The sequence below is a fragment of the Alosa pseudoharengus genome, unplaced genomic scaffold (genome assembly GCF_046254945.1).
Source record: "Alosa pseudoharengus isolate Yale_2024_CS ecotype anadromous, Long Island Sound unplaced genomic scaffold, YU_APseudo_1.1 YU_APseudo_1.1_scf_12, whole genome shotgun sequence".
Classification (NCBI taxonomy): Eukaryota; Metazoa; Chordata; class Actinopteri; order Clupeiformes; family Clupeidae; genus Alosa; species Alosa pseudoharengus.
The window spans coordinates 18,521,741-18,541,388 of record NW_027468587.1 but is presented as its reverse complement, the minus strand read 5'-3'; the positions used below and the strand labels follow the sequence as shown (position 1 = coordinate 18,541,388).

Genomic DNA, 19,648 nt, shown 5'->3' with positions numbered 1-19,648 from the left:
TTGTTCCATTGAATTCCACATGACTGATGATGGGCTAAGCCTGAAGATTTTTTCAAATCAAATTATACAATAATTTGGATGCAATTAGTCAACTTTTGTTTTTGTATTCATCTTAGAATTTCTTTTGATGCGACATCATAAAGACTACAGTTATTGCACATTTCAAGGCACCTCTGAGTAGTGAGGTGGACTTGGTAGATGCTGTTATCAAAATTAAAATGCTTACATAATCAAGTAGCATAGGACCTATATAGTTCTGATTGCATGATGAAAGACTAGGTTTCCAATTAATTAGTCCATAGTAATTTGTTTGGACAAAACTTTACTGATGATTTCTGGAATTATTAATCTGCAATATTCTGCTTTACATGGCCTGTTATCAGTTAATTTTTAGTGAATATATTCTTAGTCACTGAGGTCAGTCATGACCACTCTTCCAAAGCATTCCAGCAAACCAATCATTGCCTAATCAGTGCTTTACAAGTTGAAAAAGAGCCCCTCATGAATAAAAGCAATAGCTTCTAATAACAGCATTTATTCTCATACACTAACATTTAAATGAAGCCCTTTGAGCAATGGGCATCCAATGTAGAGTTCTTGAAATAAGGTGATATTGCATTCCCATTTTAACATAATTTTTTTGTCATGTCAAAATCTCTGGCCATGTCTGGCTGTGGCAATTTCCCCATGAACCCAAACTTTTGCATACAACTCCTGTAGTGATCAGACAACTTGAGTGATCATTCATAACAGATAAAACTCATTAGTCTGCAGTGGTAGCTGGCTCTCAAATGATGTTGCCGCATATTGTATGAAATCCTGTGGCATCAACAATTGTTGAATGGAAATTTGTTATGCAGGAAGCTTAATATTTTCATCATACCAAGTCAAGAAACCAGGTATCAATACATGCAATTGATCAGCCTAATCATGACTAAATCGTTTCTTTTCTGTATATTGAAGGACATATTTTTAGCAAGCCTTTGTATTGGCACATCATAGTCACGTAGTCCAGGAAACGAACTGTGTTCAAAATGTTCACTCACTTACTATGTTTGCTATAGGGGACTAACTAGGGGACAAAAGGTAACAGAGTCGCAAGGATTAAGCAAGTTTAAACAGTTGATTGTGCTTTTGGGTATATGTTTCAACCAAGTGGGAGAGCTCACTGAAACACTTACAAAAAAATGTGCTGATGTATACACCACCACTACACACCGCTGAAGTTTCTGTTGGAAGCTTGATTTGCTTTAAATACTGAAAAAGCATATGGGCACAGTTTTTCTAATACTGACATACAATGTGAAGCATTTGGTATTAATAGTACACACGTTACAGTCTGGAAACAGGAAAAGGTACCATCATTTAACAAAGACATAAAGTAGGAATATACCTTTAAATGTACTATTAGCCTTTTAAAGACTCCCATTGGTTATGTTAAAGTTATGGTATTTGGCAGACACTTTTGTCCAAAGTGATATACGAATGACAATACAATAGTTAAATTTAACAGTAAACAACAATGTCAATTTAATCAAAAGCCTTATGAAAATAAACAAATACTATAATATACAAACTATAACAGATAAGAAATGCTTGATAAACTAACTGCATGTTGAACAGATATGCCTTTAGACCCCTCTTGAAAGACCCAAAACTATCACAGGAACGGAGAGTACAACTCGTGTACACAAAGTGTAACCATAATTACTTCCTCCTTCTGTCGTGTCTAAAATGATTGTTGAAAAAAGTGTTGGTAGTGCAGGGTGTAGGATGGGAAGTGTCTGTCACATTTACCACTTTTCACACCATACTCACGACTGAGGTCTAACTTCGAGGTCTTTGACGTTGAATATCTATCGGCTCAGGTGAAGAAAGGTGTCCATAGCCTATTAGATTTGTTAATTAAACTTGAGGCCTTTGGCTCTTAAATTTTTAGATCAAACATTGTATAGTTCTTGTCAGTTTAAAGAGAACTTTGGAGAGAGCCATCTCAGTTATGCTGCATTTGAAAAGGAGGTATGTTGTGCCAGAGTGAATAATACATTGTCCATGGGAATGCTTTCTGTTCAAACTCAGATCTCTCTCCCTCTTAAATGTTAATTTATGAAATGGAGAACAAATACTGTTGAAGACTTAAAAAGTAAGAAACATGGCCTAATGAAAGACAACACTAGCAATGTAAAAGCAGTTTAATGGAAAAGTCCTTTTTTCCTTATTTTCCCTCTTATACACAATTACACAATTATAAAGCCATATGAATTCCTTTTCCAGTATCATCGAATAGCCTTAGCTTAGATGTTTGAAAAAGGGCCTCAGTAATATTTGTTCATGGCCCATTATACTGAGCCAACCCCCCACCCCCCCGCCTCATATTTTCCCTGAAAACCTTATTTCTTCCCCTGGACGGATGTCTTGGTGAGGAAAAATGCTTTATGAATACGGCTCATTGTGTTTATAGAGCACAGCTGTGGGGGTCTGTAGTAGTGTATGTGTCATTAGGTGGTGAATGTCTGTACGTGAGGTAGGGTCTGGCACGCCTAATGGAGTCCTCTATGCTCCGTGGTAATTAGGCTAGAGCGATCAGGCTCAGAGGGGAAATGGGAAGCAGCAGCAGGCCTTCAGATGAGAAGTGGGCAATCTGACATGACATGTGACAAAGCAGTGCCATCACCAGGCCCACCTCTACCTCCACCGGAACCACCACCACTATCATCACCATTATGGTCCTATGCTCCACTGCAGACTAGATTTTCTGTGGTGGGATATGAAAGCTATATATAAAAGATAGGTTTGTACTGTACATTGGGGGTTTGGAAAGAGGAAATAGATTGATGTGATGCGATTTTATATTTTCACCTATCTTAATATATTTGACTAACTGTATTATTTTAACAGTTGTGTCTTCATCTATTGCATTTATTACAGCGTGCCTCTTCATTTAATACAACTCTGAGTTGATTAAGGCTTTAGTGTATTGTCCCTGCAAAGCGTTAATTTGTGACACAACTGACCTATTTTTTTATTTTATTTCTGTATTGCATTTAACTGCATTTAACTGCATACTCAACTGAGTAGGCCATGTTCTAGTTATTCCTTGTTGTAGTGTTTTTTAAGATGAGCACTAGATGGCGACAAAACAGTGGATATGGAACAGTGAAGAAAATAATTGAAAAACATCTACAACACTAAAGCTTACACATTGGTGTATGTATGATTGTAAAGGTCAGTTATATCATGTATGTTTTTTTTTTTATCTCTACAGAATAAAGGCAAGGAACCATTAAAATGGACACAAGGCCAAAAAGAAAGCTTAGATCTGGGAAAGAGGTGACTGAAGATGGAAACATAGATGAACAGCCTGGTAGTGATCCAGGAAGTAGTTCCAGAGTTGGAATGGAAGCAGCTGACATTCCTACCACACCTTCAAAGGAAGATGAGGTCACCAGTGGAGGTTCTACATCACACAGACCTGCGGAGTCCCAGTCCTCAGCAGCGGAGGATTCCAGTGGTCACAAGCAGGCCAACACGACTCCCACTACACAGAAAGATGATGACCGCACTTGCACTCTCTGTGACTTTGTAGCAAAAACCCCAACTGCCCTGAAGATTCACGCTAAAAGAAAGCATTCCCGTAGAGGCGGTGGCGCTCGCAGTGAATTAGCCCAGAGCAGGAAAGCAAACAAAGCGACATCACAAGTAGCTAAGACACATGATGACAAGAAGAAAAGCTCACAACACGCAGTCGCAGAAGACAATCCTCAGGTTACGGCAACCTTGGCATCACATCAACAGGATGCAAGTAGAGTTGCAGATCACAAGAATACAGGGCAGCCACCCCCATGTGAACCTGTAATTTCTGAAGACCCGACTGAGAACTCTGAAAGCAGACATGTCAGCCCCACCCAGTTGCTCCTGGAGATAGTAGATGCTTCTACTGGAGCTTCTGAACAGGGCTCAGATAGAAAGGACATTACCTCTATGGAAGAGGCAAGTGAACATGGAGAATGCCAAAAATCAGGCCACGGTTCTGCTTCAGGTGTTCCAAAATCCAAAGAGGGAGAGAGTCAAAGAAAGATAGGAAAGCGGGGCCGAAAACCCAGGGTGATGCATGCGTGCACCTACTGTGGCCACGAGTTTCAGGACAAACCCACTCTGGCCACGCACGTGAAGAGACGCCACACAAAAGAAATGAACTATTTCTGCGAGCTCTGCTCTTACGCCAGCGTCACCAAGTGCGATTATGAAAAGCACTGTGTGAGCAATAAGCACAAAAGGCGAGTGGTGGAGAACAGCGAGACGCCCAGGCCTTCCCTTGCTCTGGACACGAACGAGATGGAGGAACAGCAGGACCAGCAGGGTAGAGGTGCTCAGGCGGCCCCAACTCGGGCGCTAAAGCGCTCAGCCAGCGGCAGGCCCCAGCTGCAGTGCGGAAGCTGCTCTTTCAGGGCTGGCACGTCCGCCCTGCTGGAGAGCCACGCTCGACTGAAGCACCCAGCTGAGCACCGCTTCCACTGCAAGGTCTGCCACTATTACACCGCCACGGCCGAGGGAATGGAAGCCCACTTAGCTGGCGACGCCCATCAGCGGGTTGCCAAAGAGAAAGACGTCGGGGCCTCGTACGAGGACTGCGTCGAGAAGGTTTTAGTGATCCTGTCGCAGAACGCCCCGAGGAAGAGTGATGGCGCAGATGTGGACGGTGCCGCGTCTGCGGACGTGAAGGAAGTCGGGATTGACGAGACGCAGGAGACAGAGAAAGCAGTGGAGATTATGCTGACTGATGGGAAAAGTGAAGATGGCTCCCCTGCCAAAAGGAAAAGGGGGAGACCGAAGGCAGCAAGTGTAACCACGTGCCACTACTGTGGGCTGGTCGCGTCCAATGCTACTAACCTTAGTGTGCACATACGTCGCAGGCACAGTCACCAGTACAGTTATGCATGCAAAGTATGTAGCTATTACTGCGTGACCAAAGGGGATATGGACCGTCACTGTGTTACCAAAAAGCACCTTAAGCGCTCAGAGGCTGCTGGTAGTCCAGACTCTGTTGTACAAGTTCTGAGTGGGAACCAATCTGAAAAGGGTGTTGAGGAAGAAGCTATGCAAGTGGATGGGTCCGATGAGGTTGGGACTAGCCAGTCTGAGGGAGATGTTGCCATGGCAGAATCAGCAGCAGACAGTGAGACACCCTCCCAAACAACTGACAAATCTGATGTTCAGAGTAGCCCAAACTCAAATAGCGCTCCCCTTAAGAAAAGCAAGTATGACTCGGTCAATTCCTGTGTGCACTGTGACTTTGTGGCCCACTCCATTCCATCCCTTGAGCTTCACACAAAGAGGAAGCACACCAAAGATTTTGAGTTTGTGTGTCTGGCGTGCAACTACTACGCGGTGACCCGCAGGGAGATGTCACGCCACGCGTCCACAGACAAGCACAAGCAAAAGAGTCAGCTCTATCAAGAGAGGAGCTTGGGGAAAGACACTGCTGCATTAAACAACAGCGAAGAGCTAGACAATGTCGCTGAGCAGAATACTGCCAGTGTGGCCATGTTGGTAGAGCCTCCTACTGAGGAGAGGGTGCAGGCTTCAGAAGCAGAATCTGAACCCAGTGCACCAGCTCCTGATGCTGTCCAAACTGCTGTTACACTGACAGCAGAGGTTTCCAGTGATCCAGCAAAAGAAAGCGTTACCTCGGAGGATGGTGTGACTCATGAAAAAGTGTCCGAGATAAAAGGTCATGAAGGGGCCCAAGACTCTGTGGTGACCCAAGACACGGTTACAATAAAACCCGACCCAAACGAGACAGAAGCAGTCCTGGATGTCCCACCCATGAAGGATGCTCTGGAAGTGGAGGCAGAACCCGAGGAGGAAGGCTTAGATGATTATGATGAGGAAGAAGAGGATTTAATAGAAGGCAAATGTGACTACTCTTTCACCGACAAGCAGTTGGTCAGAGCAATCCCATTTGATCCATGTATCATCTCACTCAAGGTTTTGCAGGAAGGTGAGACACAGCAAGACCGTATGACGATCGTGGGAGATGCTACAAGCAGTATAATGGTGACTGGTGTTCCGAGGCCTCTGAAAGTCAGGAGAGGTAAACCAGTGATGAGTGCTGTTGCTCGAGGGTTTATACCTGGCCAGCGAATCAAGTGTGAAGACTGTGGTTTCATGGCGGATGGCCTTAGCGGTCTGAACGTTCACATCTCAATGAAACATCCGTCCAAGGACAAGCACTTCCACTGCCTGTTGTGTGGCAAGTCCTTCTACACCGAAAGCAACTTGCACCAGCACCTGACCAGCGCGGCTCACCTACGTAACGAGCAGGCCAGCATCGAGGAACTCCCCGAGGGAGGCGCTACGTTTAAGTGCGTCAGATGCAATGACCCCTTTGAGACAGAGCAGGAGCTGTTTGTGCACATCAAAGAGAAGCACGAGGAGCTCCTGAGAGAGGTCAACAAGTACGTGTTGGAGGACACAGAGCAGATCAACCGCGAACGGGAGGAGAACCAGGGCAGTGTGTGCAAGTACTGCGGCAAGGTGTGCAAGAGCAGCAACTCAATGGCTTTCCTTGCCCACGTACGCACCCATACAGGTATGCATTTATTCATTCATTCACTCATATCTGATGTGCAGTTAATGTAAAAGTCTTTTATTGCTAGCTGCATAGTTGGCTGTTTTTTGGGGGATTTGTGTGTATTTATTTATTTATTTTACCGCAAACTTTCTTACACGCAGCATGTGTTGAGCATTTCTTTGAAGCCATCACAGCATGTTAGCTTTAAACCATTAACTGTTTTTTCAACTCTCATCACATATACTGTATGTTAAACATATATTTTTAATTTATAAATCATGTTAGCCTACCAGTTGTCGTGTGTCTAGATCACTACAGCACCCAGAAGCTACAGGAGCTAAGGTGTTCCGACTTTAAAGGGGAAATGGATTTTGGATATGCTTAGCATGATAACGAGTTCAAACGTTCATTGGCAAAAAAATGCTAATCCGATGCATTCTAAACTAGCTTGTTTTTAGCCGATGCTTCCAAAATGCCAACACTGGTAGCAATAGGGCATTTCTCGTGGTAAAAAGATTGCTAATTTTAAACCATTTACAAGGTTCAAAGTAGGATCCTACTGTAACATTGCCGGCCATCTTGAAATTAAGGCCCTACAACATAGATCTCACATTTTTTCTGACGGAAGTAGCTACATCCCATTTACTTCAGTCAAAAAAATGCAAGATCTGTGTTGTAGGGACTTAATTTCAACTCAAACTCAAAGTTATGTCTCTATAGAGTCCTTTTTAATAAACTATCTGTACATTTACAAAGTTGTCAATGCCTCGTTTTATATGTTAGGACCCTACTTTGAGCCTCGTAAATGGTTAAAAATTAGCAATCTTTTTACCATGAGAAATGCCCTATCGCCTAAATGCCCTATCGCCTAAATGCCCTACCAGTGTAATTTTGGAAGCATTGGCTAAAAACAGGCTAGTTTAGAATGCATCAGATTAGCGTTCTTTTGCTCCCTAACGAATGTTCAAACTCGTTATTGTGCTAAGCATATCCAAAATCCATTTTACACCGGATTTCCCCTTTAAGAAAAGACTAAAGTATCTGGATCAAGCTCTAGCAGAAGAGACGCTAATGGACTTCAGATAAGGATTCCCTTAGCAATGCCTGGTCAAAGACATGTGTGACTCATAATGGATGTGTCCATTACCAGGATTCAGTTGTAATTATAGCCAATAAGTCTCGATAAACGTGTTAGGGCAGCAGCTAGAAGCATAGGAAACCCAAAAGAGAAGCAGGATAATAATTTAAAATAATCAATGTGGACATGGTCAAAACCCTTAATTTCCCCTGTGTGTGTGTGTGTGTGTGTGTGTGTGTGTGTGTGTGTGTGTGTGTGTGTGTGTTTGTGAGATATGCACATGTATGTGTCCATGTTTGTGGTTAGCCGATTATCCCCAATCCATTAAGACTTCTTCTGTTATTTATAATGCAAAGCAGGTCTTGGGCTGGTCAGGCATGTGACTGTGAAACAGGTCTAGCAGGTTAAGAACAGAGGGCTCCTCCATTACTCTTCTCTGACCATGTGTATTAATTGCTTTTAAAATCAACTTAATGCAGGAACAAGAAGTGAGGGCACCATCAATAAATGTCCATCTCTCCATTTGGCTGAAACTTAAATGGGACTTTAATTGTTGCACATAGTTGTGTTATCTATCTCTGGGTAAGCGTTAGCGTGAGTAATTTAGCCGTGCTGATTGTGTTAATATTAAGAAATGGAGAGGATAACTCGAGAGACCTCGATAGTTTTTTTTTTTCTTATACTATGTACTTTTGGGCCTGAGGTAAGACATTGAGGTGCTGTGAATTATTGTTTCCTTGCCTGAGCACCACAACACAATACAGAAACAATGTTTCATATGTGTTATATTGCTGTCGTGTGCCAGCGTGACATTATCAAGGTATTGCAATTCAAGAGATTGCATTATCCTGCACATGCATCACTGAAAAGATAGCAACGGAATAAAAATGGAATTAACATCCCAACACATCATACTTCATGTTTATGTAAATGTGCCCATTTTTCTGTTTGTCCAAAACAGGATTAATCCTTTGTTCGTGCCCCATTTTAACTCTCGCTGGATTCACCTTTTATCACGTGGAAAGGATGATAGTGTTTCATAGTTCACTTGTTTTATGGAAGTGTGCTACTTAGGAAAATGAAAAAGGTGACAAGAAAACAGATGTGTTAATCAAAATCAAGGGCAAATTCATGTCTCAACCAAAGAGAGTCTTCTTTTGTGTGTGTGTGTGCAGGCTCTGTACACTGACTTAGGCTATATTTGAAACATTACTGTTATTTGTGGAATGCACACACTTTTTTGGTGCTGACAGAATGATGATGATGATTATTACATTCCTTCATTACATGGAATTAGTCACTTTTTGTTGCTGGTCATTTATTCTGAGAAACTTTTCTCTGCGGCTGTGGACTGTGGCTGTGAGGTCCGCCAGTATTTGTGCTGGGAGCCAATCCAGATAATTTTAATTAAGCCAGGGTTTTATTTAGTTGATTAATTAGTGAAATCAGCCGATGGTGGGAGGCCACACAAGTATTTGTCAATTTGTCCCCTGAAAAAAAGCAAATTTTTTCTTCAGTGAGGACAAAGCTAGATTTGCATTTTGAGCTAAATTGGTCACTTTTTCACTGAAAAGAGCTGTCCAACCTTTGTTGAACCTGGGTGGAATAGAGTAATGGCTGCATAGGCACTGTGTGAACACATACTCTAAGCCTCTATCCCTCTCTCTCAGAAGTCTGAGGGAACTTGTAAACCATTCCTTGATGCATTTGTTTTCGTTTCACCTCCATATTGTTAGATTAGTAATATGCATTGTAGGCCCAAGGGTATAACATTGTGCATCCCATGTAATGCACAAGCTAACATGTTATTTCCAAGTACTGTAATAATATTTTGATTAATTTATTTTGTTTCATGTTGTTTTTACACTTAATTTGATTGTCCCAAGCATGATTGAAATCCTCCATTATTCATTTAAAATGCTGAAAAAAAAAGGTTGAGGCTAAAAGGAACTTGCCTTTTTTCCTTCTGTTTCTTCAGAAGGAATGGAGGTTTTTAAGGAGATGAATTAGTCATCCCAAGTCCCAACCCAGACGTGAGAACATCACATTACCGTCGTGCGCAACAGTATTAATTTAACATGACACCACATTGATGGTCGATTTCAGCTTCCCACGACGGGCTGCTTAAGTGGAGCGCAGGAATTATAATTTGATATGAAGCGACGACTGAGAGATGTAACATCTCTCTTCCCCTGCCATGTTTCATACTCACCAGGGCCATCTGGCTGGCTTTTTTTTTTTAACACACGATCCCACTGGTGGAGGTAGCCCACTCCACCTTGACACGGTGATGGGGCGCAGGGGTTGATGGGTGTGTTGCGGCAGACTGAAGAGAGCCTTCCGATTTGCTGCCACTCAGCTGTGAAACACACACCCGCTCTCTCGCCCATTTGCGGGACTTGTTAGCGCACGCTTGGCTTTCAATCTTCGTTATGGCGTTAAGATTCGATGTGTCGTGCCGCCAGCCAGTGGCAAGTGAACCGTGCATGAACGTATTAGTAATCTACACAAAGTGCTTAATCAAATCAGTGGGCTCTCCTGGAATAAATATTGCACAACGTCTTTGGCTATTTGCTAAGAGGAGGGGTTATTCATATCCTCCCCTAAATACATTTAGAACTTCTAAGTGAGATGAGTGATAGACTTGGCCATTTCCACAATAAAAATGTCCTCCGCAAAGAACCAGAATTTTTCCCCATGCAGGTTCTGTTTAGAGCTCCTTGTCAGCTACACCATCATCCTTACTACTAGTAAGGTACAGGTCCTTACAGGCCGAACTGCAGCATTGCTCTTTAATGACCAATGGCAGAGGAAGACTGAAGCACTCTCTCAAAGCATGCCCCTCCCTGTACAGATTTATAAATGACATTAATTAGCAGTAAACTTCTCCAGCGACCGTGGCCGAGTGATTAGTGCCTAAATGATGGAACTGGGTGGCGAGCGCACTTTGGATTGATTTACGTTTTCAACCTGACCTTTGAATCCAATTTACACACCCAGTCGCTAAGGAATGGGAAGGGGAACGAAGAGAAGGGAAGAATGAGGAGAGAAGAGGAGAGGAGAGGAGAGAGGTTGAGTGGGAGCGGGAGCAAGGCCTTAACTATCTGCTGTACAAATCTAGGTCAAAGGAAAAGTGATGAACGCAATTTAGGTTTTTAAAAAATTCAGATTTATGTGAGGTTGTGCTTTTAATCTCAAAGCACCCCCATTTGTTTAAAAGTTAACGGTAAACACTTCACTGGAGAATTTTAAGTCTGCAAAAGTTGGTACACTACGAGCCAGAAGATTTCTCCTAATTCCTCTCCATCTTGAAGCAGTGTGAGGAGCATGCCCTGTGGGCTGCCAGCAATTTATATTTTACCTCAATGATTCTTTGGTGAACATTCGTTGGGAATGTGAAGGCCTTGAGTGTCACACAGTTTTCAAACTTTCTTTACTTCACTTCTTCCTCTACAGGATCCAAACCCTTCAGTTGTAAGATCTGCAACTTTGCCACTGCCCAACTCGGTGATGCCCGCAACCACGTGAAACGGCACCTGGGCATGAGGGAGTACAAGTGCCACATCTGTGGGTGAGTAGCACAGACCTGCGGATCTAAACCCATGCAATTCATCCCCCTTTTCCCTGGGCTTTGATCGTCTGTTTCCATGGTGACACTCACATGAAGACGTTTAGTTACTTACTGCCCCTTCAGTAATTTGTGCTAAAGTGTGTTAGAATTGTTCCATTAAGTTTACTTGGCCTTTTTTTTTCTCTCGGTTGTGTTTCTGCCACTGCTGTTGCTTCCAGACACATTAGTTGGGGTGGGCTGGGGGTGGTGGTGGCTGTGGAGGGGGGAGGGGGCCCACTGGAGTGGGCTGCAGTTAAACACAGCTCAGGCCTTAATGAGAAAAAAGGTTCACGTTCTGCAGACCCTCCAGCTAAAGCTGTTTTCTCAAGTGCTATAAATGTGTTAGGTCTTTGGCCAAGTGCATGATTAAAACACGCAAAAACACACACACACACACACACACACACACACACACACACACACACACACACACACACACACACACACACAGATGCAATTGCAAAGACACACAAATACAGATACACAAAATGTTGTATTCCTACTACCACACACACACCACACAGATGTAAGCAAGCACACAGCAAACAAAAAAAATTAGAATTCTCCCTGCTCCTTGCTTGTCTCGCTGATAGAAAAGTAGTTTCCGCCGCCCACACCACCCTCTCCTCCTCCAGTCCCTTTGAACAGGTTTACTAAATACAGTTTCGGCTTTCACAAATCACGGCAACGGAGAGGGGGGCCCATCCGCAGACTGTGCCCGCCACGGTTGACGAATGGCCCCGGAGCTCGCTCAGCCGGCTGACGAATGGTGCGGCTGCGTCTATGCCTTATGCTAAAGAGCAGCGAACAAAAGAGTGTGGCACAGGACGGCGTAATTAAGGCCAGGTTCGCTCGTTTGGTTGCGTTCGGTATTTAAATGAGATGATAAACGCTTTCCACTTTCCTTAATCTTAAGAGCAGAAGGATTCTTCTAATAGCCAGGTTTGCATTCCAGATAATGCATTTCAGAACTTTTTTTTTCTTTTCATTGCCTCCCGTTCGTTTTTCTCTCTCAGGATGACCCAGAAAACAAGATTACGGCGTTGATATTAGATATTCTGCTGTGTGCTTATAAAGAAGTCAGGGGTTGGGGTTTAGTGTGATCCGGATAAAGCATTTCTTTTCTGAATGAGTGTTGGTGTCAAAATTGAACAAAGCAATCTGATTACAGACAACAGCAGAGACTTACCCGGAACACAACCGTCTGAGCCCGAGAGTCCTCACAAGCCAAAGGCCCGTCAGTGTCCTAAAATATTTAATCAGAACTCTACTAATTCCTCCCCGCCTTTTGCTCATTGATTCCTGTCTTCCTTTGTGGTGTGTGGGTGGGTGGGTGGTGCACAGGGCCCATTGTGTTTTGACACGGTGTGCAAACGACAAAGCCCGCTCTCCTCTCTGTCCCCCTGCTCTCCACAGCTGACAGCCGCACACACACACACACACACACACACACACACACACACACACACACACGCACACACACACACACACACACACCCCTCCTCCCTGTGGGCCACCCAGGGATGCCTCAGAGCCGTGGACCCTGGGAGGTGGTTGATACTTAAAGATATTGTTTTGGCATGTAATTAACAGATGCAAATCAAGGCCAGGACAGGATGGCAACTTTGACCCTGCTGCCAGTCAAGCGACAGCAGGGACCTGTTCATAAAAAGCCTTCTCTCTTTCTCTTTCTCTCCATCCCTGTCCCTCTCTACATCTCTTTCTTCCCCCACTCACTTTTCTTTCTCTTTCCATTTTGTCTTCCTCTCTCCTCTCCAAGCCATGTGGCTGTGGCCCTGTCGCTCCCTGTCCTCACGCATCCATAAGATCACAGGACTAGTCTTGTGTCCAGCGCACAATTTAAGCTTCTTCTCGCTGTTCTTCTTGCAACACACCACATATATCTCTCCCATCAGCGAGCTTCTGGATAATTAAAGAATCATGAAAAAGAGAGAGAGAGAAAGAGAGTGTATGTGTGTGTGTGTGTGTGTGTGTGTGTGCGCTTGTGCTTGAACTCAACTCAGTATGTGATGTTGCCTCTCCCCACCACCTCTAGTTTACTCTTTTGCTCACATCAACCAGTTATTATTTTATTGGAGTGTAAAATGTATGGGGAGTGTAATGGGGAAAAGCAATTAGTTCCTTCCTAGAGGGAGACCCAACCTGGGTGGAGGAAATAAAAAAATCGTAATTAAAGACAATATTTTTCCAAAGTGCTAAAGAGTGTGTTTCACAGCAATGACATTACCAAAATATGAACCTGATTGATCTTCTTCAGGCGGCCTATAAAGACACAACCTGCACAAACAGCAGAAAAAAATAAATAAATGAAATACCAGTTTGTGGATTGCCCCAAATTGCCTACCAGCAATATTGCAAGATTCTTCATATTTAATTGGAAAAAAACATGAAGAAGGAAAAAAACACAGCCCACACACACATGCACACAAAGACACACACACACACGCACACTCACACACTCAGGATGGCGATTTCTTGTCTTTTCCCCCATCGCTGTGTCCACAGTGCGGCCGAGCCACTTAATGAGCATCGCCTTTCCCTCCTCCATCATTTTCTGAAAAGGCCTTAGATTCAGCACTTTCTCCCCCCACCCCACCGGACACCCGTCCGACCTGCCTGCCTGCCCCCCCCCCACCCCCACCCCCCACTTCCACCATCTCCCTGCTCTCTGCTCCCTGTTTCTCCCTGAAGATGCTATGACTGGCCAGCGCTGTTTGTTGGTGTTAAATTATGCATCAGGATTTTAAATGCTGTGAAGCATTGGTTTAATATCTCTGCTCGAGCGCTGTGAAACGCACCAGCCACAGCCGTGGCAACAGCAGCGGCAACGGCCCTCTTTGGATCCGTGAAGGAGTCTCATCTGTCTCGGTGCCCCACTCACGCATCTAGATGTGTATCTAGATGTAGTCTATACACACACACACACACACACACACACACACACACACACACACACACACACAAACAGAACTACAAATAAAAAGTAGCCCTTTGCGCAAAACTTCTATATTTGTCACTAAAGGGATAGTTCTTCCTCTCCCTCGCTTTCCCCCCTTCTCTGTATCTGTCTCAGTTTCGTATAAGTTGGCTTCTCGAGCCGTGCTGGTGTCACTGTGATCTGCAATGTCTCTGGCTTTTGTGTCCCCCCTCGTCCACATGTCTGTGACTTGGTCCCCAGAATAGCCCATCAGTTCCGCCCTCCCTGCCTTGTGCTTTGTAACGTGTGTGTTAATGCTTGTATTTGTATGTGTGCGTGTGTGCGTGTGTGCGTGTGTGCGTGTGTGTGTGTGTGTGTGTGTGTGTGTGTGTGTGTGTGTGAGGCCTCGGCTGTGACAGGAGAGCCGCATCTTAGCTCGCTACTTATCCAGAGGAACTTGTCACTTAACAGAGCCAGGGTTATTGTGTGCACCCTCCCTTCCCCCCTCTGTTTGACATGATACTCTATAATCCTCCAAAAGAATCTTGTTAAAACTCCAGGGAAACTATTTTTATGTGCGTTTATTTTTCTTCTCTCCCCCCTTTTCCCCTCTCCCCTCCTCTTCTTCATCTTCCTCATTTTAACAGTAATAGTTGGAACAGATGAAGAGGGGGTGGGGGTCCCTATGAGGATGATTATAATGTCACTCCCCTGATCTCTCGCCGCCCCTCGAAATAATTGTACATCATTGCTTCATAACGTGTCAAAGAGACGTCGGCGGCGTGCAATTAAAACCGCGGAATATAATACAGCAAATTACGGCCTGTCAGGTTCCCCAACAACACAGTCGGTATTTGAGTTACACTTAATCATCATGTGCATTAGCGACTTCATCGGATTTCCACTCGTGCTGCAGGGTGCGAAAGCCACAGAATTATCAAAGTGCCACATCCTCCTGTGCCCCGAGACACTCTCCTACTGTGTGTGTGCGTGTGTCTGCACATGTGCCTGTATGTGTTTTTTTCTGACTGGTCTCTGTGTGTTTTTATTTATGCGCTTGTTTTTGAGACTAATCTCTGAATAGTTCATTGTGTGCCATTGAGCCCATGCCATTAATATAAGTTAGTACTTCTGAAATTAGGGCCATGTGACATGTTGGAAAGACATTTCCTAATATGCCATACCGTTTGCTATGTTTTCGAACAACACACCATGAATATTAAGTGTTTACCACATGTGCCACCCTAGAAACTAGATTCTGCATAATTTATTTGCATTTTACAATCAAAACATTTGGTATGATGTTATGTCTCACTGTGGTATTTATGGGCCCAAGGAAGATCTGGAACCACAGCAACTAACCCAGTGGTCTGTGCTCAGAGACATTAGTCACAGCAGCAGTGTAAGAGCCGCACGTTGGTCTTCTCTCACGTTTGTTGCCATGCTACTGCCAACCCACAACAGTACAGAGCATTGTTTTTTTTTTCAACCAGGGGGTCTCTGACCAATATAAACACATTTTGCTTTGATGCGGCTAACCGAATTTAGCGGACCATTATCGGAAATGAAATGATAATAAGTAATGCTAAAGGTCGTTTTGGAAAAAAGAAGACGGAAAGGGCCAGCCTGTAAAGGTTAAGTATGTGACTGAGTTGTTTTCACCAATAGTCGGCTGATGGTAATGAGCGAGCGTCTGCTGGCGGAGCAGGCAGCCCGTTCTGTTTTGACTCTCTGCACCGCGATCGCTCTTTATGAAAGGGACAGCTTTACAGCCGGTTAGGCCCTCATAACACGATAAAGCGTCGCATAATGGATTGGATTTGTATAGTAGCCTTGGGCTGATGTTTGTGAAATTAATGTTTTTTTTTCCTTCTGGTGGAGCAAATGCACACACACACTCACACACTCATGCACACAGAGACACTTGCAAACACACTGGCATACAAACACACAAATACACACACACACACACACACACACACACACACACACACACACACACACACACACACACACATACTGTACACACACACACACACACACACACACACACACTCATGCACACAGAGAAGAGAGAACTCAAACAGGAAGCAGGCCAGACTTAGCTATGACAGTACCATCATTGAAAACGTATGACAGAGATGAAATTGTGCCGTCAGTCTTTCTTTGTCACTTGAGTGGCGTAAAGGTGATTCATCCAGGAAACGCTGTCTGTCAGTGGGAACATAATCAAACCGCTTGCAGTATTTGGAATAATTGAATGGTTTCTATTCCGGTAGCAGTACATGTTCATTTAGGCCCAATTTGATGTATTCTGAATGGGCCAGTAGAGTGGTCCTTGCTTAGCTAAGCGCGTGAGATAATATTAACTCCCTTTGAGTCACCAAGCTCCCCAGCAGTAGGAGTTGTAGTATAAATTAGAGCAGTGTGAACTTTTTTGTTGGGCTCATCATCTTTGTAAGCAGGTTGAGTCAGTCCAGTCACTGTCTTAAAAAAAAATAATAATAATAAGAGGAACTGAGAGAAAGCTCCCGTCATCCATCGAGCAGATTTTTAATAAGACCTTGGCAGTACCCTACAATTCCGTGCGGGGAATTGGGGAGCCATCTCCTCTTTAGTGGTCTCCGAAGGATAGCTGATAGGTTTTATGGTCAAAACATTTGCTTTTAATCAAATAAAATACAAACAAACTCAGCGCCAAACCGCCGAATCAGGAAGTGTTCAGGTCTCGTTCAAAGGGGTGGTGGTGGGTGGGGGGGTATCGTCAGCAAAACCTTGGAATCTTTTCATTGGCTGAGACGTCAAAAGCAGACTGTAATGGTGGAGTATCTCTTCAGTGTGTGTTCAAGTGTTGATACAAACTGTTGAAAGTGCACACGCGTATTCTGTCCAATAAACTGTCATGCTTTAACTTTCTGTTCGGAAAGTCAGGCTAGCTGGACTGTCCAAGCCTAATCCTAAACAGTCAACTTATCATTCACAATTAGTTTCATAATGCAGTAGTACACATTGAGTATAAATATTGCTACGCACTTCGTGGGTATAAGATAAAGCCAGTGGTCACAGTTTTTGTTGAAGTCAGCCTTGAGCCCTTGAGCACTCGGCATACAAATCCAACTGAAAGCACTCTCCCTACAGATTCACCCACATCTAATCAGCTTGTTGTATAAGTAATCTAGATATTACAGTTTGCGCTTATTGTGTAACTGACATCCTGATGGGTCCACTTACTCAAGTGTGCTCATATTTTCTGTGTCATTTGTGTATGTTTGACCCACAGTTAATTATCATATTCTTCCTTAAACAGTGCTCGTCAAGGTCTGAAATCCACATATACTGCACATTTGCAATTGAAAAAACAATTTAGACTTTTTTAAGGAAAAATAAAATATATTTTTTTGAAAGAAAAAACATACAAATTGTTGTGTAATATCAGTCTGACTATTTCCTATGGTTAAGAGAACATATTGACAAGCAATATGAATTTATAGCTATATATGGCTATAAAAAAATCTTTTTGTTTCATAAAGAATTTTTAAAAGTGCTTTTTAAGAAGGCCTGTAATAATTTTCCTTGGTTTACAAACATCCAAGGAGAGCAAAACCAGAGGCTTTCAGCGTTGGAGGACAGAAGTGAAATTCCTCATTTGAAGGGTGAGGTGCGATTGAATCTATCGAGCGGAGGAGGAAAAGTGACGTCGCCAGATTTAGGAGTCGCACACCAAAGGCGAAAGGAGTTAATGAGTGATTAACAACTGCAATTAAAAGATGAGGCGGGGGAGGAGAGAGAGAGAGAGAGAGAGAGAGAGAGAGGAGGGGGGGGGGGCGAGAGAGAGAGAGAGAGAGAGAGAGAGAGAGAGAGAGAGAGAGAGAGAGAGAGAGAGAGAGAGAGAGAGAGAGAGAGAGAGAAAGAGAGAGAGAGACAGAGAGAGAGAGAGAGAGAGAAGGCGTTGGGGGGCTGGGGAGGGGGGAAAAATGAGGAGACGGTAATTAAAATATCAGTCCTCTCTTTGTCAGAAGTGCACGTGTCATCCATTGTGCACTTATTAAAAGCTCAGAGGGAAGAGGGAGAGCACGGCTTAATTTCAGCACCCAGAGTAGCTGGTAATATGCCCGCGGATGGGAGTCGAGAAGGCTGTAACTCACGTTTAAGTGTGGGGCCGTGTCAACGCAGGTTCACAGTCATGCATTTCTGTGTTGACACCCATCGGGGCAAGGGATATTTGGCAGTCAGGAGTAATTTAACTTAATTAATGGGATGCATATTTGATGGTGGAATAAAATATCCCGGCTCAGCAAAGTGGAAAAGGGGAAAGATTTAGTGGGAGTTAAAGGTGGAGGGGAGAGTAATTTGTGCATTCAGTTACTGCCGCCTGAGCGAGAGAGAGGGAGAGAGAGAAAGAGAGGGAGTGAGAGAGGATGAGAGACAGAATGAGGGAATGTGAGGTAGGAGACGAGGGGATGGAGAGATGAGGAGGAGAGAAGAAGAAAAGGAGGAGAAGAAAAGAGAGGAGGGGAGATGGATGGAGCAGGGTGTGAGTTGACACAAAGCCGAGTTGATCTGTGGAGGGGAATGGGATGTCCCTCCATTGAGAGGGCCATCCGACTGACAGCGCTTGATTTAATTGATATCCTGAGTGAGCCCCACTCAGTACAAACAGGCACATTACGCCGGTTTGCAAACTTGCGCCGGAGCCACCGGCTGCCGGGTCCCTGAAATATTCATGAAGGGCTTTTAAGGGGATACAGAGACACTGGAGAGTGTAGCCACAAACACACACGCACACACACACACACACACAGGTCTCCCACACCATGTAACACCCTTTCACACCACACACACTTAAAGAAAGAAACACACACACACACACATACATGCACATGCAAATACTCCTTAAAGTTGCACTCATACACTTTTGCACTCATCCACATCCACACAGACACATATAGACATAGATACACACAGATACACACATAGATACACACATATGGATCTTCCACCTGCATTTAATAACATGTGCACTCCCTCTGTCCCTCATACACACACACACACACACACACACACACACACATGCTGCTGGGTGAATTGGCCGCCTAGTGAAAAGCCATCACGCCATTCTTAATCTCCCCTGACACATTTTAATTGACTTCCCGTAGGTATAGATTATTTCACGGCGGGTCCGCTACCGAGATGTTTGATACTGTCCGGCAGACTGGCATCTGGGACACCCGTGCCTCGTCACAGACAAGAACCCGCACCTCCTGTCTGAGAAGTTACCCCCCACCCCACCCCCATCGCACCCCCATCGCACCCCACCACCGCTGGCACCACCTTCTACTACCCTCTCTTGCTCCCCCTCTCACCGTGACAGGCAGACTTATTAAAATGAGACAGGGAGGAAAATGTAATCAGTCAGTGGCATCATCATAATTGAGATGATGTACCTGC

At 44.1% G+C, this 19,648-nt stretch overlaps 1 protein-coding gene across 1 annotated transcript in view; it reads left to right on the top strand.

Moving 5' to 3' along the window:
- znf407 (zinc finger protein 407) overlaps positions 1-19,648 on the top strand; it is a 138,069-nt gene that overhangs the window by 1,582 nt on the left and 116,839 nt on the right. Inside the window, exons 2-3 of the mRNA XM_076280333.1 lie at positions 3,266-6,592; positions 11,109-11,223. Of these exons, the coding sequence (XP_076136448.1) occupies positions 3,289-6,592; positions 11,109-11,223 (3,419 nt within the window). The 5' untranslated portion in view covers positions 3,266-3,288. The remainder of the gene's footprint in view (positions 1-3,265; positions 6,593-11,108; positions 11,224-19,648) is intronic.